The 26,239-nt window shown below is 33.1% G+C and overlaps 1 protein-coding gene across 3 annotated transcripts in view; it reads left to right on the top strand.

The window, feature by feature from the left end:
- Positions 1 to 26,239, top strand: part of LOC141445989 (uncharacterized) — a 403,642-nt gene that overhangs the window by 291,176 nt on the left and 86,227 nt on the right. Inside the window, exon 1 of one of the 3 annotated variants that reach the window (XM_074112313.1) lies at positions 10,391 to 10,761. The exons of the other annotated variants lie outside the window; for them this stretch is intronic. Within the exon in view, the coding sequence (XP_073968414.1) occupies positions 10,690 to 10,761 (72 nt within the window). The 5' untranslated portion in view covers positions 10,391 to 10,689. Of the gene's footprint in view, positions 1 to 10,390; positions 10,762 to 26,239 lie in introns of those variants that run through there. 3 annotated transcript variants of the gene reach the window in all.

Here is a 26,239-nt window from a genome sequence, read left to right as displayed (position 1 = left end):
GACTTACAATGCATTTTTGGTTTATTTCAAAGAAATGAATGACTTTAATTTTCACTTTAACTTTTAGGCTTTAATTTTTATTATTTTATTTTAAAATCCATAAATAATAGAGAAGACACTCTCTCCTTGAACGCTGGAGTCGTTCCTTGCCGACCTCTGACAGGACACACCTTCTACATACCCAGACTGTTAAACGAACGACTGTGTCAGCGCTGGTGAAACCAACATTATCGTTTTATATTAAATTTTATAATAAAACAAAGATATAAATTTACTTAGATAATATTGTTTACAATGAGTCAACTTATTTCATTATGTTTGGTTTTTTAAAAAGCGATAAATAATGGAATATTTTTTTGAGGGAAGGGATTCGCTCAGTTGTTACGACACAAATTGGATTCCCCGCTGAATTCCCGGGTTTAGAATTTTCCTTGTCAAAGTGTGCGAACATTGGCTTAGGATTACCATACCATACCTCTTAAGTTTTGATCTTCTTCCTCTTATTGAAAACAAAACCCCATATCACGGGCCTTTTACAGCCTAAAGCACGGCTTGGGAGCGAAATGATTGATCACCTGTTCTCCATTCGGGCACAAAGTACCCACCCGCATTGTTCCCAGACAACTATAGTTATCATTCTAGATGTTGGCCAAGTTTTTCCACAACTCTAAGTAGCCTTTGATTATTTGAAATCAAAATTTTTACATTAACGTTTATAACTCACCACGTACAAGATATTAAGAGGTTTACTCCAAAAATTCTCACCATTTCATCAACAATATCTTGAGATCAGTTTATTTGTTAAAAGAGGCAGAATAAAACCTCAGGTAATAATAGCTTTTGCAGCAGTGGTCTGCACAATGTATTCACCCAGCCTGCGGTGAAGTACGGTCAAGTAGGTATCAACTTTGTTTGATTGCCAGTGTGCGTTTGTGTATAATGTTATTTTTGTTGTGTTCATATTTGCCATAATTTATCTGTCAGTCCCATTTACCATCTGTGCCAGTTCAATATTTATTTATTTATTTTTTTTTTCACCCAATGCAAAAAAATATAAATAAGAGTTGTACAATTGTTTTAAAAAAGAAGAAAACGATTTGTTAAGATATTAATAAATGTTATGTTTATTAACGACTAGAGGACACCGTAGGGGGAAGTGGATTAGCCACTTTTTCAGGGTACTTGGCGTCCCTGCGGGTATTACAGCCTAACAACATGAATATGAGTAACATTACACTGTATCACCCCAATACATTTACACAGTATACATAGGGCATAGTGGTGGTACATCCCCACTGCTAACCCTTGCTTCTATCCCTCCTTTGATCCTGTCTATCCCTTTCCTGACCCCCCGGATCCCTACCCAGGCTGAGATGGGGACTCGTGCCTGAATGCGTACAGGGTAGTAAAAAATACATGTGCGGTAACGTTCACCTTGGGGCATCGGGCGAAATCCCATTGTAATGCATTACAGCCTTCCTGTGATAGCGGGAGGTGAACGTTTTTAGGGGATTTGACTGTAAAAGCAAGATATTTGATTTGACATTAATATTTTTTTTTAGAAAAGCATGAGAAAAGCATGGTAAAAATATTATTTAGAAATAAGTGGTGACCTGCAGCGTCTAGAGAGAATTGCTTGCAAAAACGTCTGCAAGATAGCGCTGCTAGTATTCCAAGTTTAAGGTATAATATAGTTAGGAATATTATTCAAGAAACTATCAAAAAGATATGAAACAAAAATAAGTAAAGTGATAATTCCAGTTAAGAGTTTTTGTCTGCTCATTTTCTGTCAGATCTCAGATAAAGATGATGTTCGGAAGATTTAAGCTAGACAGTGCCAGTTCTCATAAAATCGTGCATGAAAATGCCATTTTCTTAAAACATCAGCTGACCTTAAACGTATATTTCTGGTGTAACCTAAATATAACGGAACCTTCACAGGATCTCTATACTTCCTTTTTGTTTCAAGCGATAACAAGAAGTAATAATGAGCTACATTAATTCTTAAAGGCAATTTCTTATTTTCAGTCATAGATTGTAGAGAGTATATTTGTTTTAGGTGTGAAATAAAAAAAAGAAAAAAAAACATCGAACATATCTTGAGACAGCTAAAGACAAGAGAGAAAGAGCAGAAAGAGAAGATACCAGAAAACTCTTTATAATCACTAATAGTTGTAGAACTTATTAATGGTGGTGGTAAAGAGGCGTCGGTCTCAGCGGGACACAAATCTCACCTGGCTGACCAACACCCACCTTCTTCTGCACGCCGCTGTATAATTCTAATAAATTTTCCAGCCAGCTGAACCTTGTTTCTTACTTTGCTTACAATCAAATATGAATAATATAACAAAACACCCCCGAAGGCAAAGAAAGGAATTATAAAAAATAAACATATGAAAATATTACTTTGTACCAACATCAAGTAAAGTGACAAATAATAATAATAATAAAATAATTTACTGTTGAAAAAAAAAAAAATTAAATATATCATTTGAGATCATCCTTAAGAAAGAGAAAGTAATTGAGTATCAAAAAATGAGAAAGAGAATTGAACAGTTGGGTAGAGAAGGTGAACTCATGCTGTGGCCCAACATTAAACTTACAACAGAAAGAATCTTATTCAGATTTAAGAAAATAAAAAAAAATAACACGTTACATTTCTTTTTTTAAAAAAAAACTGGACTAAAGACTTCTAGTTCTGAAGAAGTAGAAGAACTTACTAAGCTGTATGGTTCTCCAGTAAAAATGTTAACATAAATAATATCTGATTTTAAATGAAATTACTTGCGGTTAGATCTAGTTCAACTTTACTCCAACCTCTTTTAGCTTCACTACAGGGAATATTCTACAATCTTAGACTACACTTCAGTGCAGCGCTAGAAGCTTTAGAAACTTCTAGCTTAAGCCATTCCCTTAAGCGTTAGAGCTTTATCTGTCATGCTGACTGGTCAATCTCCTCATTGCCTCATTTGTTGTCTAACCTACTTTGCGAATCCTTGCCACGGCTATGGCATTTTCCATTAATTCTCAAAAGAGATGTGCTTTGATTACGCAGATTATCTCTCTTCGCTTCTATCCAATTGTTTGAAGAACTACAGCAAGCAGTGGCAGGATTGGCCCCGTGTTCGAAAATCTCGCTTCCTAATCCAGCTGCTGAACACTTATTGAAAAGCCTATAGGCTTTGTAAATCTCCTAGCAATTTGTTTTATTCGGCGAAATAGAACCTTATAATTTATTTGGTTATGTTTAATTTTTTTTAAAAAGTAAAGTAATGTCTAATTTTTCAGGCAGGCTTTACGTCCAACTACCTATTTTGCGGGTCTAGGATCGGAAAATGTGTACAAATCTTACTTTTTCTGCAACCATGTAGGGAAGTTCTCATTACTCAATTAAAATCAGCTGTGTCAACTTCCCACACTAGTGGGGAAAAATTCCCATTAGTGTCACTTTCCTCACTAGTGAGTGGAAAAACTTTATTGTGCTTCCTTGATATAAGAAGTTTTGTTATTAACATAAATATTTTCTGTAAAACTTTAATAAGCTTATTTAACGTAACTAAATAATTAAAAAACGAATATTAAAAAATAAAATAAAAATTGAAAGGAATATAGAAATAAAAATAATACTTTAATAAATAATTAGGTATTTTTAATTATAACAGTTAAAAAGGTAATAGTGTTACCTTATAGAAATTTAAAATGGATTCTAGTGATTCCTGTTTAGAAAACACTCCTCCATCAATAAAAGAAACAGCAGAAAATGTAATAAGTAATGTAAATACGTAAGTAATGTAAATAATTGTAATATAACAATAAATGTTTATAATAAATAAATTACTTTTTGTAGACTGTAAAAACGAAATTTTTAATTTTTTTAGTTAATAAATCTAATGGTTGCAGAAAAAATATAATATTTAACTCGAGTGTTAAGTATTTTCCTCACACTCGGCAATTTGCACTTGCACTCGCCTCGCTTCGCTCGCTCGTGCGTGCAAACCCTGCCTCGCGTGAGGAAAAGTACTACTTTCCACACTTGTTAAATAAATAACTATTGTTATAACTTTTCTTTAATAATATTTTAATAAATCCTAAGTCTAGACCAGTACTCGAACCCAGAACAAAAGTACGGGTCTATATACGGGAGCTTCATCAGCCCAGCAAAAGAAACTCATCTACTTTGAATTAAAACGAATAAATTTAACCCCAAGGCGAAGTTACTTTGGCCCAGAACTTTTAAAAAACTCTAGTGGATGGACTTAAATGGACTTAAAAAAGTTAGAAAAATAGTTGTCACATTTAAGAAATTGTCTATATTTGAAACCCATATTGTTTGCCACATGTTTCTCTATTTTCTTATTGGCTGAATTTAAGGAAAATCGTTGTAAAATGGGTTAAAGTAGCCCCGGGTGACGGTACATTCTTAGTTTTTAATAAAGAAGCTACACTGTTATCAACAAAAGCTGATTCCGGATCATTGGTCTAGACAGTGGCCAAACTTGTGCATAACATTGGTAATCACTGTACGTATGTCCCGTTGTATTAAAATTTATACAGGACTTCAGTGTTCAGTGTTCTGGTAGAACCTAGAATTGTGGCGTAATTTATTTGGTAATCTATAGGCTTATAAATGCAAATTCTAATGTTAAGTATACGTAGTTAAGACACTTAAACTGAGAGGAAGTCATGTGAGTCTAAACACTAGATTTTGTTTTAATAGAAAACTAAAAACAATTTCAAAAATAACCATAAATCATTAAAAAAAAGGACGCAAAACCTTTTTTCCGTTCAGGGACTGACAGTGCCGCCCTCAACAAACATAACTTCCTCCACACATTATGTACATATACCTTCTCGTCTCTCCCACTTTTTTTTTTTTTTATTCGAACTGGCGTGCACCTCAGGTGGTCGTTTGCAATCCAGAGCCAAACGAGGGAAGGAATTCAGTTCTAGATTCCAGCCATACCAGGTCCTGGGGCTCCAGCTAGATGATTTCCCCCCAGTCTTGCACCAGACCGGCCGTTACAACTCTCTAGCGGAGTGTTACAAGTTGGCGGCGAGCTGTCTACCTGTTGCTCGTACCTGCTTTACTCACACCTTGGACAGCTCGTTTACTACCTGGAGATCTACCCATGTGTACGCTTAATCATTAATATAATATTTTTTCTTTTTTTTCAAAATATAAAAGTCAATCGCAATCAAATTTTAATTAAATCAAACAACTATCGGAAATGAAATCAATTTACAACTTATTATTTACAACTATTTTCTCTAGATTTCCACTAGAAGTTTTTACGGTCGTGACTTTACGAAACTTTTGAAATGATTGTTTAGGTACCGCGAGAAAATTGTGTTTAGCAAAGCTGAAGGTAAGTGCACTTGATTGCTTTAAAATTCTCTTTTTTGGTAGAGCAACTTACTAATAGCTTTTTTTTTTTTCATTCTATTATTCCAAAAGTTATTCAAAGTCTTTTATTATTTCCAAGACAGATTGAAAAAGAGATAGAGTGACTAAGCAAAGAGATGAAGAAGAATGAGATGTCTGTACTTAGTGCTATTCGTCTCGTTAAGCTCGAAAAAACACACAAAAGCGCTTTATCACATACAGGGTGATCCATTTAAAACGCACCAATCGCTAATAACTTTTTAGGAAAGCGGAATTTCGAAAAAACCCACGAAGTAAACTATATGTTTTTTTTTTGGTCGTTTTCAAATTTTCACGCTCTTCATCACTAGACCAACACCCTGGCAAGATATTCTTACCCTAATCATAGGTCAAGAAGTCTTGGATACGGGGTACATTAACATGATGTGATGGTTACTTTTATTTGATGATAAAACAAGTTTATCCTGATTCTCTTACAGCGATTACATTACACTACATTCTTTAAAATCTTCAATTATTATTATTATTCTTGTTCTTTGTGTCACAAATAACATTTTTTTCGCAGTCAGAGGACCTCCCAAAACGTGTCTTTCTGGTGTAAAATTAATATCGAAAACCGATCACGAATAGATAAAATTGTAACTTTGATCTTTAATATTTCGATAAATATTAGGGATATCGAAACGGGGTTAACGGTATTTTTCACAATTTTTTTTATGGAGTTTTCATAATCATTGTCAAAACCAGTGGTCCTTATGTAACCTCAATTAGGTTTTTGCTCGTAACTCCGCCAAAAATGAAGATACAGCATCAGGGTTAGAAAATTTGAAAACGACCAAAAAAAAAAAACATATAGTTTACTTTGTGGGTTTTTTTCGAAATTCCGCTTTTCTAAAAAGTTATTAGCGATTGGTGCGTTTTAAATGGATCACCGCTGTTAGCTGCCTCTAGAAAAGCGAGAGGTAGGAAAATGCTCCTTCGTAAATGTTGAAAACAGGATCATGAAAAACCTAGCAATGAAATACTAAAAACAACTGTTATAACCTCTACAATGTAAGGTAAAGAATTAGTTGTGCGGTAGAAGACTTGGAAGACCACAGCGCTAATGATGCTAATAATTCTTGGGAAAGCTACTTCTTCCATCAAGATTAATCAGCTCTTCCCTCAAAAAAATCTCTCCCACAATCAAGGAGGTTCTTCCAAATACAAACACGAAGAAGGTAAAGTGTTCCACCCAACATTAAAAGAAAAAATGAAATAAAGCCCTTCAAATTCTTCTAAGCAAAAACTATACCAATTACAAAATTCACCTTCACTATATTTTACATTAACATTCTGACAAAATCACTTCCAAAAAAAAAATTTACTTATAATTGAAACTATTTTTTTCCTTTTGTTAAGCAAAATTAGCATACCAATCAGTCCGCGCTATTCAATTTGTAATTAATCATTTTTTGTTTTTTCTATTGATTAATTAATGATGTTCAATCAGGCAATCATTATTTTAGAGAATTTCTTTCTTTTTTTTTTAATTAAGATAGGTGACTCTAAAAATCAATCACTGCTATCGATTATCGCAATTTATTTTAGGATAAAGTAATTTTAAAGAGTAATTACTTCTTAACTTTGTGATTTACTATTAATCGCTACTTATAATATTCTAATGTGTACTCTATGTGAAAAGAATGATTTGGAATTTTCCAAACGAAGACATTGTTTTAATAAATAATATTACGTAAACTTATGTCTTATTTCGTCATTGATATAAATATAAATTGAAAATTAAAGAGAACAAGAGATAATGATAGTGCGAGAGGTGGGATATGATCTAATAGCTTTTGAAACCAGTTCCGGTTTGGCTTTTTGTTCATATTTTTGTCAAAAGTTACTTTAAATATCATTCACAAAAACAGGGCAGGAAATCTATGCGTAAAATTAGAATGGATTATATTTCGTTTCAGGATATTGGACGTTTTCCTGAAAGGCTGAAATTGACGAGAGGATAGGATGAACCTAATGGGGTGTAGAACGCATCCATGGACACCAGTGAAGACTGTGATGTACTTTGAGCTTTGCTGAAACGATTTATACAATCATGGGTTGGTAGAGTAGTGGCTGCCTGGAAATGCGGTCGCTTGAACGGAACACATCCTGGAAGTGATGGTCCCGGCGGTTCTACTAGAGGTAGAATCAACCCATAATGATTCTGTAGCTAAAGTAAAAAGTAGTTCCTAGTTTTTTAGACAGCCTGTAATGTCCAACTACCACAATTAGGTGTCGTGGACAGAGGCGACTAGCAAACATACTTTGCTATAAATTTCTCATATTAAACATTAAATAAAATACAAGGCCTAGACACAGGGGAATCGAACCCACTAAACCAACAATACATCTTAGCTTTGCGGGTCTAGCCTATAACCGCCTAACATACTTTACTATAAATTTCTCATATTAAACATTAAATAAAATACAAGGCCTAGAGACTGGGAATTGAACCCACTAAACCAACAATACATCTTAGCATTGCGGGTCTAGCCTATAACTGCCTAACATACTTTACTATAAATTTCTCATATTAAACATTGAATAAAATACAAGGCCTAGAGACTGGGAATCGAACCCACTAAACCAACAATACATCTTAGCTTTGCGGGTCTAGCCTATAACCGCCTAACATACTTTACTATAAATTTCTCATATTAAACATTAAATAAAATACAAGGCCTAGAGACTGGGAATTGAACCCACTAAACCAACAATACATCTTAGCATTGCGGGTCTAGCCTATAACCGCTCGACTAGCGTGGCGTCTCTTACCCTGTTGAAATAACACACAAAGATGTATTTGCAGTATAGTTTTGATTCTCGGTTTAGATCTTGGATTTTATTTAACATTCCATTATGGGAAATTAAATAAAGTGTGAGAGCTAATCCGTCCAAGAAATCTAACTGGTCGGTAGTTAGACGTTAAGTCCGCCTGAAAAGAAATAGGCATTACTTTAAAATAAGCACACTACCGAAATGTGATATCAAACGTTCTTGAATCTGAATAGTATAGAAAACAGCATTTCATTTAACTTTGATTGTACTTGGAGGTATCAAATTATTAATGCACTGTTTGCTTTTTTCTTTTTTAGGCGCGTCTACATCTGAGGTTATTGGCGCCCTGAGCTTTTTCAGTATTCTTCCGGACTTTGGACAGTGTTCTCTCAAGACAAACACTGTCTTACATCGGACAATGAGAAAATCCTAGGAAGAGAAAATCTTTTCTTTTTTTCCCTTTTTTTTTTTTGGCATTGGCTTCCGCCATCCAGCCAGCATCGTCTAGGTGCTTATCACTAGAATATCACTCACTCTCCATTCTTACTTATAAATCTGTGGCTTGGTGCAAGAAGTGCCAATGTCAGATTTTGGTAAAAATTAGTAAAAAATCTGTTTTGATATATTAACCATCAGAATTTTTCTTGCAAGGAGTGCCAAAGTCAATTTCAAAGTAGTAACTGAGTTACTAAACCTTATTAGTGCCAATGTCAAAATTTAGCATCAATATTTCCCCCCTCCAGGTAAACCAAAGAGGACGTACACTCGTAATCCTTTTTTTGACACTGGCACTTCTTGTACCAAGCCACAGAAATACATTCGCTTCACACATTCATCTCTCTACTATATACAACTATTTACATATACTTACTACAGCTAATGGATGGATCAGTACTCTATATTCCTGCCATCCTTATAGCTTAACCGAAATTAAAATCACCGTAATCCTTCCCTAATCATTTTCTCCCATTCATTCTAATCGGCTATAACTTTTAAAAACATTCAAATTCCATTGCTAGCTCTGCTACAGTTTTAAGCACATAGATGTTGGTGGAGAATATTACGTCTTCGTAGCGAAATGGTGCATCTAAATACCTGTATTTCATTCGTTTCCTTTCTATTACATAACGTGGACATACGAGAATCATTAAAGAGAAAATCTATGGGTAAAACCATCTACTTTTGAACCCAGGATCTCTGCTTTAGAAATTGATAATCAGCAGTACCGAAAGTTCAAAGAGAAAAATCTCGAAACATTAAAACATATATTTCGGTTACGAAGTGAAATAGGGAGAATAAAATAGAATCGCTTTTCTTTGTGAATTTTGTATTGCAATTTACATGCATTGTTCATGCTTAATGTTTAAAAGCAAACTCATAACTTTGTAAGAAAAACAGTGCCCATTTGTTCATTTAACAAGATACGATGTGTAGCTCAATTCTATTTCCATTTCACGGTAATGTACACAATAGATTACATTACGTGAATAAGTGGTAAATATAGCTCAAAACGAGTATGTGTGTACGATATATAAGAGCGCCTTAAGGTTTAAGGCTATTAATTTTACTCCCACGCAAAACGGGCGAAAGATGCGTTATGCTATGTTAGTATCTGTGTGCGTACGAGTGGCGGGTGAGGCGCGGGAATGGACAGAGCCACGCGTACGTGCAGCGTGCGTTGTAATGTACAGTAAGTATCCTGCAAGAGGTGGAGATATTACCATGAAATACTGGTTAGGAATTCCTCTGGGAAGATTCACGTTTTTAAAAAACAACCTAGTCTGTCTAGTTGTCTACAAGAACTCTCTCTCGACTAAGCGAAAAGCCTAGGCTATATCCTGGAGTACCCGGAAATGGAACAAATCCAATACAGCACTTGTGTGTACGGAACTTGACCACAGTTTCTGCAGCGCATCTGACTGGATCTTCTTCTTCTTCTTCCACGTCTTCTGGAAAGACTAGATTCTTTTTTATTTTTTATTTTTTGCTTCACACACTCTGCACAGGGTTGGCTAATAAAAGAGGGGAAACAAGTTTAAGTCACCTCTGGTTTTAAAAAAAAATAATAATAATAAAAAATAGTAGGATACTAACATCAAGAGTGTTCTAACAGACAAAATACTATTGGCTGACTCTAATCCCCACTAAAAATTAGTCCGGCCACGCCCCTTAAGTCAAACATCGTCAACTTCAGTCTACCACCGTCCGTCGGTGAGTGTTACTCTATTGTAGAGTAAAGTTATTTGTCCTAATTAAAATCAAATTAGAGCAATTCAAATTAATTAAAAAAAAAGAAATAACTAATTAAAAATTCAATTTTAAATTAAATATTTGTTTTCAAAAATTAAAGTATTAATAAAATAATAATAAATTTAATCAAATTTAGTTTACGTTAATTTTGTTTTCATTTATTTATTTATTTATTTTTTCTTATTGGTTTATTTATTTATTTTTAATCAAAAGATTTATCGGCAAAATACGAACAAATGTTAGTCGTGGATACTGCCGAGCGATTCCGGCAACTTCTCGCAAATAATCCTGCGCTCAAGACGCCGAATGTAAGTACAGAACAATTTTTTAAATATTACTATTTTATTTAAAAAAAATTAATCAATTTATTAAAGTGAAAGTCTTTTCCATATTAATAATTAAAAGAAAATTTTTTTTATTTCTATGCGTTGTTTTGATTTTTTAAATTTTACATTTTTCAGTAAAAACCAAAAACTGTTACATTAATTAAATTAAAAAATTAAATGCTCTAATTTTTTAAAATCATATAACGCCACATTAAACGAAGCATTAAAATCTCTTGAATGTGGTTTTAAAAAACGCGATGGCATGATAATAATTGGAGTGCATTTCTTTAATTTCTCATTTTTTTATTTTTAAAAAATTGGCATAAAAATTAAAATCGTAATAATAAATCAAGTTTAAACAAATAATACGGTATTGCAGGATAAAAATCGTTAAATTAAATAAATATTTATTTGTATGTCAGGGTGGCTAGTGGATACGTGAAACAAGAAAGTGTAAATTCAGTCATTTATTTCAATTTTAAATAAATTTAGCATTAATTTATAAAGGTCTATAAAATCGTGAATATATAAAAGAAATAAATAAAACATCTATTCAAATATATTTTTATACCAGCAAATTTAAAATTGCATTTAGCAATTATTTATCGCGTAGTATGTGTAATTTTATGTATCTTTGCTTCAATATAAGTAGCCGATTACCTATATTGTGTACGTAATAAGGCCTGAAGAGCATGTTTAGAATAATGAAATATACCTGAAGATTAAGGATAAAGATCAAATAATCCGTAATGGTGAAGATCGAACACAAAGAAGAGCCATTTTGTAATGAACAGATAATTTACATGTGTAAACAGAGGGAGGGAGAAAATAAATAGTTAAAACGTACAAAAAATAGTTGAGAAAACCTTGAAAAAGCCAAAGATACGTTTGTTTTTCATCCATTTTATCTCCTTCTTTTGCAGCCTTACAGCATCCCTGAGAATCTTCTTTATTTATCTCTGGCCAATCTTTTTATTTTATTTTATTTTTTTTTTGTAAATCTCGCCTCAGCTTTTTCTCTCACTATATTTTTAAATAGAATTGGATATAAATAACACCACAAATTTCAAATAAGTATAACTTATACATTTCTTAAAGTTATCACAAATAACGTCGCTTATGTTTGATTTTATTTTGATCATTATTATAACCGCATTTTCCCAAATTATCCACAGTAAATAATATTTAGGTTATTCAAAAATAAAACATTCACAGCTGATCTTTAATCATAAAATAAATCAGCTGATGTTTATTTCTGTAATTAAGCTTTAATTAATTTATTTGTTAAGAACTTACACTTTTACATACCTCGATTTGTATTAGGATTACGACTGCATACTGGATTGCAGGATTATTGTTTTGTGACAATAACTGCCCTAAGATCCCGCCAATAAAATTCACGAAGTATACCTTGTATCTACGGTAGAAATAGTTCTTTGATGGCCAATACATTCGTTTACCAACTTGGATACTTTAATACTTTGTAAGATTCATTCAACTTATCCATTCAAAACCGTCCCCTTCAAAACCAGTAATTATAACAATATACGCTGTTTTTTTCAAAGTATTTATTTTTCAAATTAAAAAAGAAGAAGAAGAATATTTAGCACCTTTTATAATTTATGATTCTGAACAGTGAGACACTTATTTTTTTCTGAAATTTTTTTAAAATTGAAATGACTCAATAGTTACAATAATTGTACTGATTAGAGTGAGGTTTATTTTGCCATTAATTGACAATGAAGAACTGCATGATTCTGCAAATACTGTATAAAAATATACTAGATTAATATTAGATTTCAATATAAAGTTGTTAGCACATGAAAGCGAAACAAAATTAATACTAGTGTTGTAAAAAAAAAAAAGACGACATTGTCTGCTGATTTTATTTCGGAAAAGACTATGCAATGCACTTCAATATTCTTGTAGACTACATTTCAATATTAATAAGCGAATACTTAATATTAAAACAGAACAATTGAATTTCATCATTTATAATTATCATTTTACGATGCCTTACCTTTTATAGTACACCGTCTAAACTTACAAATCTTTGATTATCGTATTATATTTTATTTATTTCTTTTATATATTGGTCAACCACATGCTCAACGAAATGCGCAATATATTGCATTCTAAAAACAAAACCTATCACCACTAACTTTGAATGTTAAATCACGTGCCCATTGGGCAGTTGACTCAATTAAATTGGGTGTAGGCCAAATTAAACTGATATCAGAGTTATATTGTTATTTGTGCTTTAAATAGTAAATTCGCTAGTTGGTTTTAGTGTATCGATTCACGGACGTATTAAAAAGAGAGAATACGCATGCGTTTAAGATTGGAGGTGTGAATGCACGTCCATCTGGTGTAGATGTAACATAAGCTGAGGTAGATGGATCTGACGAAAGATGCTATCAGTTCCAGATAAAAAATTATTTAAAAATGATTTAAAAGAAGAGTGACGTTTTGCATTTTACTCAGAATTATTTCAATTCTGTGACACATTATTTTAATCCCATGATGATAATTAACTGACACGCGAGCAAAAAGAAGAAAATAAATTCTAAATGAAAGACTATACAAAACCATTTCCCCTTAAGAGATTTTTTTAATTTTATTTAAGACATCTGAGCTTGTAGAAGCTAATTTTCAGAAACTGCCGGCCTCTAGACAGTGTTTTATCGACACAGACAACACTGACCTTCAGCGGGAAAGTAAGCTGTAAGAAGCTCTTAGAAAGAAACAAAACTCGTTGCATTCAAACCTAGGACCTCCATTAACCAATTACCTTCCCTCACAGACGATATTCTTTCCGTCTAGCTATCTACTAGCCAACAGCACTCTCTACGAGGGTCGTTTGAAAAGTCCGTGCAAAGTCAGAGAGATAGCACTACTGGCGCGTATCGAGGTTATGTTTAGTTAGTAGCATCTCTTGGAAGAACACACGCCAAGTTTCAGCCAGATCGGTCTATTTCTTTGTGTTTGGCATTCGTTTGAATCGAGGAAGTCGAGTGATTTTCAAAAAATGGACGAAAAAGAATTTCGTGTGTTGATTAAACACTACTTTATGAAAGGCAAAACGCCTCAGGAGACTAAAGAGAAGCTTGATAAACATTATGGTGACTCTGCACCTTCGATTAGGACAGTTTATAAGTGGTTTCAAAATTTTCGGAGTGGCCATATGGGCACAAGTGACGCTGAACGTTCTGGACGCCCCTGTTGAGGGTTACTACTCCAGAAATCATTGATAAAATCCATGATATGGTGATGGATGACAGAAGAGTGAAGGTGCATGAGATTGCTAGTGCTGTGGGCATCTCGAATGAACGGGTACATAATATTTTGCATCAACATTTGGACATGACAAAGCTATCCGCAAGATGGGTGCCGCGATTGCTCACGCTTGACCAAAAACGAAATCGTGTGAAGTGTTGCAAGGACGGTTTGCAGCTGTTCCAGAAGAATCCGCAGGACTTTAAGCGTCGTTTCGTCACTGTGGATGAAACATGGATACATCACTACACTCCTGAGACCAAAGAACAATCTAAACAATGGGTTACCAAGGGGGAATCTGCGCCAAAAAAGGCGAAGACCGTTCCTTCGGCCGGAAAGATTATGGCGACTGTCTTTTGGGATTCGCAAGGAATAATCCTCATCGACTATCTGGAAAAGGGTAAAACTATTACAGGTGCATATTATTCATCGTTATTGGACCGTTTGAAAACCGAGCTGCAAGAAAAACGCCCACGATTGGCCCACAAAAAAGTCCTTTTCCATCACGACAACGCACCAGCTCACACTCTCAGCAGTTGTGGTCGCAAAATTAATGGAAATAGGGTTCCAACTCGTTTCACATCCCCCCTATTCTCCAGACTTGGCTCCCTCGGACTACTATTTGTTCCCCAATATGAAGAAATGGCTGGCGGGAAAAAGATTTTATTCAAACGAGGAGGTGATTGCAGAAACGAATGGCTATTTTTCAGACTTGGACAAATCCTATTATTCGGAAGGGATCAACAAACTAGAGCAGCGTTGGACGAAGTGTATAAGCCTAAAAGGAGACTATGTTGAAAAATAAAAAAGGTTTACCCCAAAAAATTAAGTAGTTTTTATTTTTGCACGGACTTTTCAAACGACCCTCGTATATACGGAATACTTCTCTTACTAGAAGAAACGAGATTATGTTACGACATCGAAAAAGACCGGGCGCTAAACCCAATGAAATAAGAGTTTTCTTCTACTAGCACTGCATGAGATTGGCTGCAATGATGGAGAAGCAGGAGCCATCTCGCACCTTTAAGAAAAAAAATGAAAGGAAACGTCAGATTTACTAAGTAGATCATATGTTTAATTTAGAATGTAAAAGAGAGGCTATCAGCCACAGCCACTGTGACCGAAAAGGTCTATGTATCACCGACGGAAAAGGTATAGCGTGTGATGACGATTGTCTGTGAGTTCGCTGAACCCAAGCTGTATAGTGCGTAGTTTGGCTGAGATATCCTTTGGGTCGCCAAGATCCCCTGAAGAAATAGCTTGTCCACTTCCTGTGTAGAGTTTAAAGTGTAATCATGATATAGATTGACGAACTGCAACTTAAAATGAAACTTTCAATGACCCTAAAATTAAAAACGTCACCAGCTGACCCACTCTAGGATAGGTGAAGGCCAGCTGGTCCCACGACGGTATTGGTGGAAGAAAGGGGACAAAATAGACAATAAATTAACTAAAAAGTAAATTGAAAAATTCAAATTTTCTAATCAACCAAATCTAAAACAAAAAAAAATGATGAAATAACTGAAGACAATAAATTATTTGAAACATAGAAATGGCAATAATGGGATAAAGTTGAATGAATTTAAATAAATGAGATAAGATAAAATAACCTACTCAATAATTTGTATGCTCAAAACTAGATCAAAAAGAATGTTATTTCAAAAAGAGAATAAAAGACTAAATCCCCAAGGTGATTGAGCTGAACAAAACGGTGTTACCCAAGGGGGGTTCCCTAAAGTAGTATTAAAGTTGTGGCCCTGTTCAATTAGTGACCTGAATCCCAAACTATAGTTGTTCTAGTCTCAGCATCCGAATGCACACACACGCGCGCCCACCTTCTGGCACCCAACTTTACATACCTTCAAGTTTGGAAAGCCGTGAAGATAAAAGAGATGCAGCATCCTCTTCTTATCTGATTAAGCACAAAAGTACATCTCCTTTTTTGTTCTGTCTGCTCTGTTCTGTTGGTATTCTCTGACGAGGTAGTTTATGTTTTTATCTCTCTCATTCTCTTTTAAATCTCTCGCTCTACATTCACTCTCTTTATCTAGTATAACCTAGTTTTGTTTCTTAGACAAATTAGGAAATCTAGATCATAACATATCCCTGAAGTTAAGCCAAAATATCTGCATTAACATGGAATCTAGTTTGCTGAAGTTATTGATGTTTTTCTAATATTAAAATTAATCTTCGACAATTACTGAAAAGTGAACACATTTATAGCCTTCTAGTTACTTATTACTGGGTTCACAGAGCCGCTGACGGTTTGCGTCTCAGAAATTAGATATATATAACTAATAAAATAATAATAAAGTAGGCAGAGAGAGTATTAGCTCATTTGTTAGCGTAATCGATTCCCACGCGAAAATTACAGGTTCGAATCCAACTGCTGGCTTTTAGATTTTTCTCTTTTTACAGCTCACTGTCCGGTGACGGCTAGTGCTATCTGTAACGATGGAAAAAGGTTCGGTGGCCGGCAGAGCATTGAAGAAAAGCCGCGGTCGCCAATGACCACAGTATTGACGCACTTTGAATAGAAAAACCAATAAAATAGACCCTTCGTTCGCCATTGAACACTTTAAGTTATATATCTTACATTTTGAAACTAACTTGAATTCAGTATTTCTACACTAAATAAACTCTCATTTAAAACAAAATTTACAAACAAAAATAGTGTTTGTGACAAACAGTTCCATCAAACAGATATCTATATTTAGTATCCCAGGTGTTAAATTATTGATTAGCTCTTCTAACATTCTAGATTGGTGCTCTACTTATGGTAAATCAATTAACTAGGTAATAATATGAATAATCTAAATATTAATAGACTAAAAAATAAAATGTAAATCATGAAATAAAGAATTCTAAAACTTTAATGCAATAAAAACCGTAGCACAAATTCTATTAAAAACTTTTAACTAAAAACAATAAATATATTGGATAAATAATCAGCTAGGAACAGCTAGCCGATGGCTCAAGATTAGCCAGTGACTTGTACAATTTAAATTAATCTAATTTTTGTAAAGCAGTAAAACAGTAAAAATTTTACAATAAAAATATAAGTGGTATACATATCTGCCGTTTTATTTATAGTAAGTAGGAATTTAGAATGTTAGATTTTTCTAAAAAAGATATTAATTAATGAACAGATTTAATTCGAATTAAAACTGTCCGGTAGGACAGTTGTATAAGGGTTGATCGTCAAAAACTACTTGAAAAGGCGTTATGCAGAACAACATCCAACTTTGACAATGTTTTTTATCTAGTTCTATAAAAGATAAAATTCTCATATTTACTTTATAATATAGGGCAAATTCTCCTTTATAAATTAAATTTTTTGCAACAACCTAGATTTAATAGATTTCGAGAAAAAAGTAAAGAGCAATACTTCTAACAGACTTAAGAATTGAAACTATAATTTGGTAAACTTTAATAACTTTCTGTTCTTTAAGAACATTTGACTGGTTACATCATTATTTTGTACAAAAATTATTTTTATTTGTTGAGTAAACACTGGTTGATTTTCTAATCATTTGTAGTTTGACAAAAAAATGAAATATTCTTATTTATTTTTAGCTTTCAAATAATTATTTTATGAAATAAATAGCCAACTTTTAAATAATATGAACAGAAATTGCTTAATACACAGTAAAATAAAGAATAGACCTTTTTTTAGGGCTCCGTAATGTCAGGCTTTGAAATTTATTCTATTAAAATATTAAAAAGCCTTTGGTTAAGTAGTTGATTACTGGGGCGTTTTGGAGAAAGAGAGATACAAAATCAGCTAATTTAATCAATAATAATTTTAACTATTTTCATTAACTTACATTAAAACATCGAATACTCCAAAGATCCGGTATAGAAGGCAGAAATCTACTCTATTTCCTGTTAATGGTGTCTTTCACCGATTTAAGAGGCATGTTTGAATTATACGGCCAAAAAATTAAACGTTTTTTTTTTCTTCTTTTATACCTGACGTATGACGCACAATGTGTTCTAATAGCTACATGTCAACTGAACACTCTTTGCATATTAATCAGTATATAGTGTTAATCGTAATAAACGTTTATTTTTAACAATAGACGTTCTCAGATCTGCCATTAACATCATAAATCAAACAATAAACTTAATGTGAGCTATATTATACATACATATATATTTATAAAGAATGCATAGTTGGTAATTTTTAACGATAGGGTTATAAAAAATAAATAAAATAAATAAGAAAATATACAAATGTTTGGAGTTTTAATGTGATTTATTGAATTAAATCACGATTTAACTAATTTTCGGTGGATATCCTAATAAATGCGTTTGACTCATTAAAATCTAAATTTGGATAAGCCTGCGTTAGTAATAATGAAGTCTAGAGTGGTGATACCAACATTCGGAGCTGAAATTGTTCATTTAAAATAAGGAAATCTGTTCATTTTAAGTAAATGAGTAAGAAACCGAAAAACTAGAATCATCATACCCCGGTTCTAGACGTCTCATCTCTCATCACTGAATGCCCCTTTCTCAATGTGGAAACAACAGCACTTTACGGGAAATTTCCTAGCTAGCTTTTTGTCTAGCATATCTCTTTAGCGCTATGAAACATCTTGATTCTTTCTTCATTAACTACATCATCCCAAAATACAACTTTACATCCCAAAATATAGTTAGCAATAACTTTCCCTTCCAGCGGAGTTTTCTGCTCGCTGGACTCGCAGGATGCTTCCATTTGTGCCCACTCTCTTTTTGGAATTTGGTTCCTATTATTGTACGTCTATAAGGATTATTCCCTTACCCTAAAATAGCGCGATCCCGTGAAAGTGGTCAGCCTAGGACTTGAACTTGGTGCACGGATGAAGTTTTCAATCCACAACTAATTTTATTTTGAATCTCACAATTCTCACGGTTGTTTACTTGAGGTTAACTTCTAGCCTCCATTTGGCATACTCCAAGAGCGATTCATCTTATCAAACATCTTGGAAGCATAATGTAATCTTTCGTTTGGAGCCAAAATGCTTGTTTACCGTAAAAACTAATATAGAATAGAACAGAATAGAATATATTTTGCTTGAACATATGTTTCACATACAATAGGTTTGTCATAATAAACTTTGGACTACAAAAATTACAATAAATATTCACCTTACACAGTTCAAATAGTAAACAATGTCAGTTCACTCAACTTTGAAGTGAGTAACATTCCATCTACTGGTCAAGAAGTCCTCTATTAATATAAATCAAGTATTGTAGTGTATAATATCTTTATTAATTCTAAAGACATTTCAGTGTTACTAGTTATACAAATTAATTTGATAGAAAAGATATCGATTGCTAAATAACTTTTTCTTATTAGTTGTTTAAAGAGTACGAAATTAGAATGTGGCGAATGAAATGAGAAAAACATTTAAAGTTCAAAGTAATGTTAGATATAGTCAGCCATTTTTTTTTTTTTTAAATAATGATTTTTTACTTCTGTGATCACAATATTTGCAACATATAGTTGTGTTAATAATTTTAACAGTTTAAATATCAGACATACAACTGTTAGGAAAGATTGTTTTTATTAAAATGGCGATAGAGAGAGCGCCAATAGTATTTAGTGTTGTATAATAATTAATTTCGGTTTGACCTATAGCATAATCACTTTAATTTATTCATAAACAAAAAAAACTACAATATTTTGATTTGTAGGAAAAGAAAAGTGAATGCGATTTTACTTCTGATCTTTATGATAATTGGCTGGTGACTGTGGACATTTTTTTTTAATGAATTGTTCAATATGTAAATATGAAGCTTTGAAGTTGTCATTGGCCGAAAGTATTTATAAGATTATTTCTGGGATCTTTAAGTGTCTCCGGGGGAGGTCTAGGTATGTTTAATTATAGTTTGGTAGCGTTGTTTTTTTTTAAGAAATGTTTCCATTCTTTTTTTTAATGTTTTTTACGTCCACGGTAGCCGAGCGGTAAAAGACAAGACCCGCATAGGTAAGAAGTACGAGGGTCGTTTGAAAAGTCCGTGCAAAGTCAGAGAGTTAGCACCACTGGCGCGTATCGAGGTTATGTTTAGTTAGTAGCATCTCTTGGAAGAACACACACCAAATTTCAGCCAGATCGGTCTATTTCTTTGTATGTGGCACTCGTTTGAATCGAGGAAGTCGAGTGATTTTCAAAAAATGGACGAAAAAGAATTTCGTGTGTTGATTAAACACTACTTTATGAAAGGCAAAACGCCTGAGGAGACTAAAGAGAAGCTTGATAAACATTATGGTGACTCTGCACCTTCGATTAGAACAGTTTATAAGTGGTTACAAAATTTTCGGAGTGGCCATATGGACACAAGTGACGCTGAACGTTCTGGACGCCCTGTTGAGGTTACTACTCCAGAAATCATTGATAAAATCCATGATATGGTGATGGATGACAGAAGAGTGAAGGTGCGTGAGATTGCTAGTGCTGTGGGCATCTCGGGAATGAACGGGTACATAATATTTTGCATCAACATTTGGACATGACAAAGCTATCCGCAAGATAGGTGCCGCGATTGCTCACGCTTGACCAAAAACGAAATCGTGTGAAGTGTTGCAAGGACGGTTTGCAGCTGTTCCAGAAGAATCCGCAGGACTTTAAGTGTAAAATTAAAATTCTTGATTATCGTATTATTATTATTATTATTTAAAATTTTGACGTACGAGGAGGTAGAACATTTATTTCAAATAAAATGTTTGCATTGCTGCAATTCAAAATTTAGAAAGAAATAGGTTAAGCTAGAAGTGCAATTTTATGTAAGAGATTAATAAAATATTTGAAATTATTACAGACGTAAATTAGCACGAAAGTATGTTAGACCTCCCTCGTGTGGAAACCAAAAATAATTAACTATTTATTGCTTGAAACTAATGATACAGAATTAATCTAAGTAAATGATATATTATTTAACCAATAAAAAGACCAGTAAATATATATATCTAGAATAAATAAAATAGTAAATTAAATAAATATTGTCAATAATACTGATTAAAAATAAAATCACTATAAATACAGTAATAAAAACTAAATGGGCACTCGGTTTTTTAAGATTGCAAATGACTTCATTTTTCTAGACTATCAATTTTGTAATTTCCTTAAAAAAAAAGAAGATAAAAACCAATTCCAGATCAAGACATTAACTTATCAAGAACTTAATGTGGACAAGTTTTAAGTATTTATTTGTAAGTGGTATTTAACTTCGTTGTAATAGTAATTAAAAAAAATATATATATATATCAATGGTCGTAACAGTTATTGATCAGATGGAGGGGACTTTAGAAGTAGAAACTTATTTTAAAAGTACTTTTTATCTAGTTTATTTTAAACTTGAAATAATTTAAATTAAACTCTAAAAAGTACTCTGTTCAAGTTTATTTATTACTTAAATCAAAGTAAAGTAAAAACGGGGATAACTGAAGATTTTATTTACTTATGCTGAAATGAGTTTCAGTTTTATTTTGTGTGGGTAGTTAATCACTTTGAGTATTAGATTATAAAGAAATTAAGCGCTTAAAAAAATCTATTTACATTATCCATTCTGAGGAGGAAGTTAATTGCAATAATAAAATACTTTTTTTATCGATAGCCAGTGCAGCTGACTAGCTAGATTCAGCCACTTCTCTAGCTTTATTTTTAATTAAACTCTTCTGATTTTGGTTTTATTTCTTTCAAGTTATCTAGCAAGGCTAAATGGTCAAAAGAACAGTATATTACTTACTTATCACCAAGCGCCACGATAGCCGAGCGGTTAGTGGCGAGGCCTGCAATGCATAGATGTATTGTTGGTTAGTGGGTTCGATTCTCGGTGTCTAGTGCTTGGATTTTATTTGTTAGCTTTTGATCCTTTCTGAAAAAAATGATTTAAGTTCTATATTTACATTGCTTACTAGGTGGCCCTCTTTAATTTCCATTAATTTCACGTGTTGAACTCTTGTTTGTGGGAATGTAGGTCTTGAAAAAAAGCGTATTATGTAATTTTCAACATGTTCAAACATGAATGTGAACATTAACCCGGGGCTCTCTGCTAGATGAGAGGCAATAGTTCTGGAGGTAATAGCCTGTAAGAGTTACAATCTGGTGACTGTATTGGCGGCCTATTGCCGCTGACTTCTTGATTAGGTTCTAATTCCTTAGATAAAGTTATTTCTTTTTATTTTGTAATTAATTAGTGCAGAATCCGAGACCATGTTCATCATCTTTAATCTATGTTTCGTTATTTTCTTTAAAAGTTAACAAAGAATACAATTTCTGGATACTCGATCAATAAAGTTTTCTGGACTAGAACTGGATTATTTCTCCAGACCTCTCTGTCCCACAAAAATAATTTAGTAACAGACTGGATGAATCTGGTTCACGCTGTAATAATGATTAAACTAAAATTTGATCTCTATAAAAAGATACTGCAACATGCTCCAAGTATCATTTTTAGACGCAAATTCACACATAGTAAAGTGTATGAGTAATCAATATTTTAATGTATTAATAATCAATGGCTTACAAATACAATTAAAAATAACGCCTGAGTGCAGACTATAAAAATTCCAAAGAAAACTAATCGCACCAAGGTCGACTGTGTCCAGTTAGTGGCAATATGCTCTGGCCAATAGCCCGCAAGTCTGTCTTAAGCAATCGGAATTGCTCTAGACACGTTCTGAATCCGTCTAGAGAGTCCTCTCTCTCCACACTTCTGGCTCTTATTCTCTCTTTTACTCTCCCATCCTCTTTCATGACATTTTTTTTTTTTTTAAATAACTTCTGATTAAGTCATGTTTATTAATGTTTAATAATTCTTTGAAAAAACAATTACTTCATTTCTGTTTGAGATTGTATTAATTACATGTTGTTGGTCTGTATATTAATTTAAATGCTTTTAAAGTTGTTTATCTCACATCACTTTCCATTTTATTTTTAAAAATGTACTTTGCACTTCCAACGAAATTTTTTACACCTGCAGACTTTACAAGCTTCTAGAAATAGTAAAACAGCATATCATCTTGGAGTGGACTGTGGAAAAGGGTGGAAAAAAAGGATCCCAAAACACTGCAACAAATCAGATCATTGCCTAAACCTCTCAGGATTACTGATGCGTTATGGGAATGACGCTACTCTTTGTTAACTCTCCGGTCGTTCTAAGTATTCAAAGCTGCAATTTCTTTTTCATCCATCAAATTTTCAATTATATGGTTTGACTTCAATGCTGGAAATTCTGGACAGATTACAGAATGTAGAAGGAGTCTATCGAATCGTGGTTACTGAATTAAATTAATCAATACCTAAATAAGTTAAAAGAAATTTTTCTGCAACCATGTAGGGAAGTTCTCATTACTCAATTAAAATCAGCTGTGTAATGCCCAACTTCCCACACTAGTGGGGAAAAATTCCCATTAGTGTCACTTTCCGCACTAGTGTGTGGAAAAACTTTTTTTGTGCTTCCTTGATATAAGTTTTGTTATTAACATAAATATTTTCTGTAAAACTTTAATAAGCTTATTTAACGTAACTAAATAATTAAAAAACTAATATTAAAAAATAAAATAAAAATTGCAAGGAATATAGAAATAAAAATATTACTTTAATAGGCGCTAATGGCCACAGACGTCGATGCGCAAAAAAAAAAAAAAAAAAAAAAAAAAAATAATAATAATACTTTAATAAATAATTAGATATTTTTAATTATAACAGTTAAAAAGGTTATAGTGTTACCTTATAGAAATTTAAAATGGATTCTTGCGATTCCTGTTTAGAAAACACTCCTCCATCAATAAAAGAAACAGCAGAAAATGTAATAAGTAATGTAAATACGTAAGTAATGTAAATAATTGTAATATAACAATAAATGTTTATAATAAATAAATTACTTTTTGTAGACTGTAAAAATGAAATTTTTAATTTTTTTAGTTAATAAATATAATGGTTGCAGAAAAAATATAATATTTAACTCAAGTGTTAAGTATTTTCCTCACACTCAGCAATTTGCACTTGCACTCGCGTAGCTTCGCTCGCTCGTGCGTGCAAACCCTGCCTCGCGTGAGGAAAAGTACTACTTTCCACACTTGTTAAATAAATAACTATTTTTGTTAAAAAATTATTTAATTAAAAGGATATTCATTGCTTGTAGAATGGAAAGGGATTTGCTGAGTGGTTAGCGAATACTGCATTCCAACGTGGAGATCACTAGTTCGAATCCAGCTGCAGGCTCTTAGATTTTTCTCTTCCTAGGAGCTACTTACACCGGTGATGGTCAGTGTTGCCTGTTCCGGACGCTGGCAGCGCCAATAACCTCAGATGTTGACGCACCTTAAATTAGGTTAATAATAATAATAATAATAATAATAATAATAACAATAACAATACCCGGGTTCGAATCCAGCAGCTACCCTTAGATTTTCTCTTCCTAGGAGCTTCTTACAGCTCACTGTCCGGTGATGGACAGTGTTGTCTGTAACGAGAGAACACTGTCCGGAGGCCGGTAGTGCACTGAAAAAAGCTCCGGGCGCCAATAACCTCAGCTGTTGACGCGCCTTAAAAAAAAACAATAATAATAATTGCTTGTAGTGTATCACAGATAATTTGATGTTTTACTACAAAATCTTAAACTGTAATGAAAACATTGACATGATTAATCCCAAGTTTGACATTGATTAAAAGAAAAACAAAATCAAAATCAATAAAATGTGTAAACTAGATTACAATAGAAAGTAAAATGTTTTACTGATTTATATTCTGTACAGATTTTTGCCGACATCACGGCGATTGTATGCTCTATGTGTATATAATTAATGGTATTCTATTGTAGAAACACATCTTTTACGGGACTGAAGGACGCCTAAATCGCGGATATATTTAATCTCCAACCTGTCCAATCATGGATTCACAGAATATTTATGTTAATTTTATGTTATTTTAAGGTAATTAATTAATTGGTTGATATTCTCTCACTTCAAGTTTGTAGAAAAAACATCTTTTCTTTGCTCGGCGTTGACTCAGTATTTTATTGAAGCTACTATATTATAGCCATTATTTTACTTTTTATTAAAATAATAAATACAAAAGAATTACACAAAAGTCTGAAGCCTAAAGCACTCCTTTTTTTAGAAGTGCCCTAAATAAATTTTCCTTAAACTAGTTTAAAGAAAATCGATGGGCAGTTTTCCAAAAAAGAAGTCTGCTAAAAAATTAAATCATTTAAATGAAACTTACGACAGGACGATTTGAACCAAAAGAATATCGCCACATTTTATCATGCTAAGTTTGTCTGTTTTTTTTGTGTAAAACCACTTTTCTTACGGAAGTTGACGATATAAAACGGATACTTCCGGGAAAAATTTCAATGGTAAAACTGCACGACTGCAACATTTCTATCTTATTAGTCAGTAAAGAAGGCTAATAGAAGTGAGAGAGCAAATATTCTCTCTCTTTCTCTTTTATAATTAATTTCAGCAATAAAAAGTATCGTTATTTATAGCATCAACTGCATTTAACATAAGTAATAAAATGTAATAAAAATAAAAAAAGATAAAAAAAAAAAAGGGCAATTTATCTTCAAAAAAGGAAGAGACTTAAAGCAGGTGGGAGATGCGATCTAACCTCCTCCATAACATCGGCGTTTAATGCATATAAATACACAATAAAAGTCAGCCAACTCTCATCAATAGTGGTCGAGACAGAAAGTGCATCTAAGGAGAGAGAGCAAGACGAGATGCAGGTGACCCTATTTTAATGCGCCAGTCATTCTCGGGCGAACTGGTGTATTTATTCCAAACTGTTGTTGCATGGAGCAAGGCGGTTTTCGTCGATAAGGGCTAAGTGGAATTCATGGAGAATGGAATGGCCTAAGTCTTTTTGTCAGTAAAAAGTCCAACTAAACGACGTCATACTTAGTGCACACTAGTCTATTGGTACATTATTAGCTGGAATCTCCATTTTTTTAAATGGATTTCTGTCTGCAAACCAGTTCGTTCTCTCACCGACGCTTCTTTCATTTTCTTGGCTGGTAGATATTCTTGGGCGCAGGATGGTCGTAAAAGTTTCTATTAAAGACACTGTTTAGGTTTATAATAAAAACAGAAAAAGTCAAAAGTATCGTGCTAGGCCGCCTTATATTTTAGTACAAGTAATGTATCTATAATACTCGTACTTGCCTATTAGCCACGCTACTAATTCCA

This window comes from Rhodnius prolixus, unplaced genomic scaffold (assembly GCF_049639745.1).
Source record: "Rhodnius prolixus isolate KJV_2025 unplaced genomic scaffold, Rpr scaffold_1, whole genome shotgun sequence".
NCBI lineage: Eukaryota > Metazoa > Arthropoda > Insecta > Hemiptera > Reduviidae > Rhodnius > Rhodnius prolixus.
This window is presented reverse-complemented; position numbering and strand designations above follow the sequence as displayed.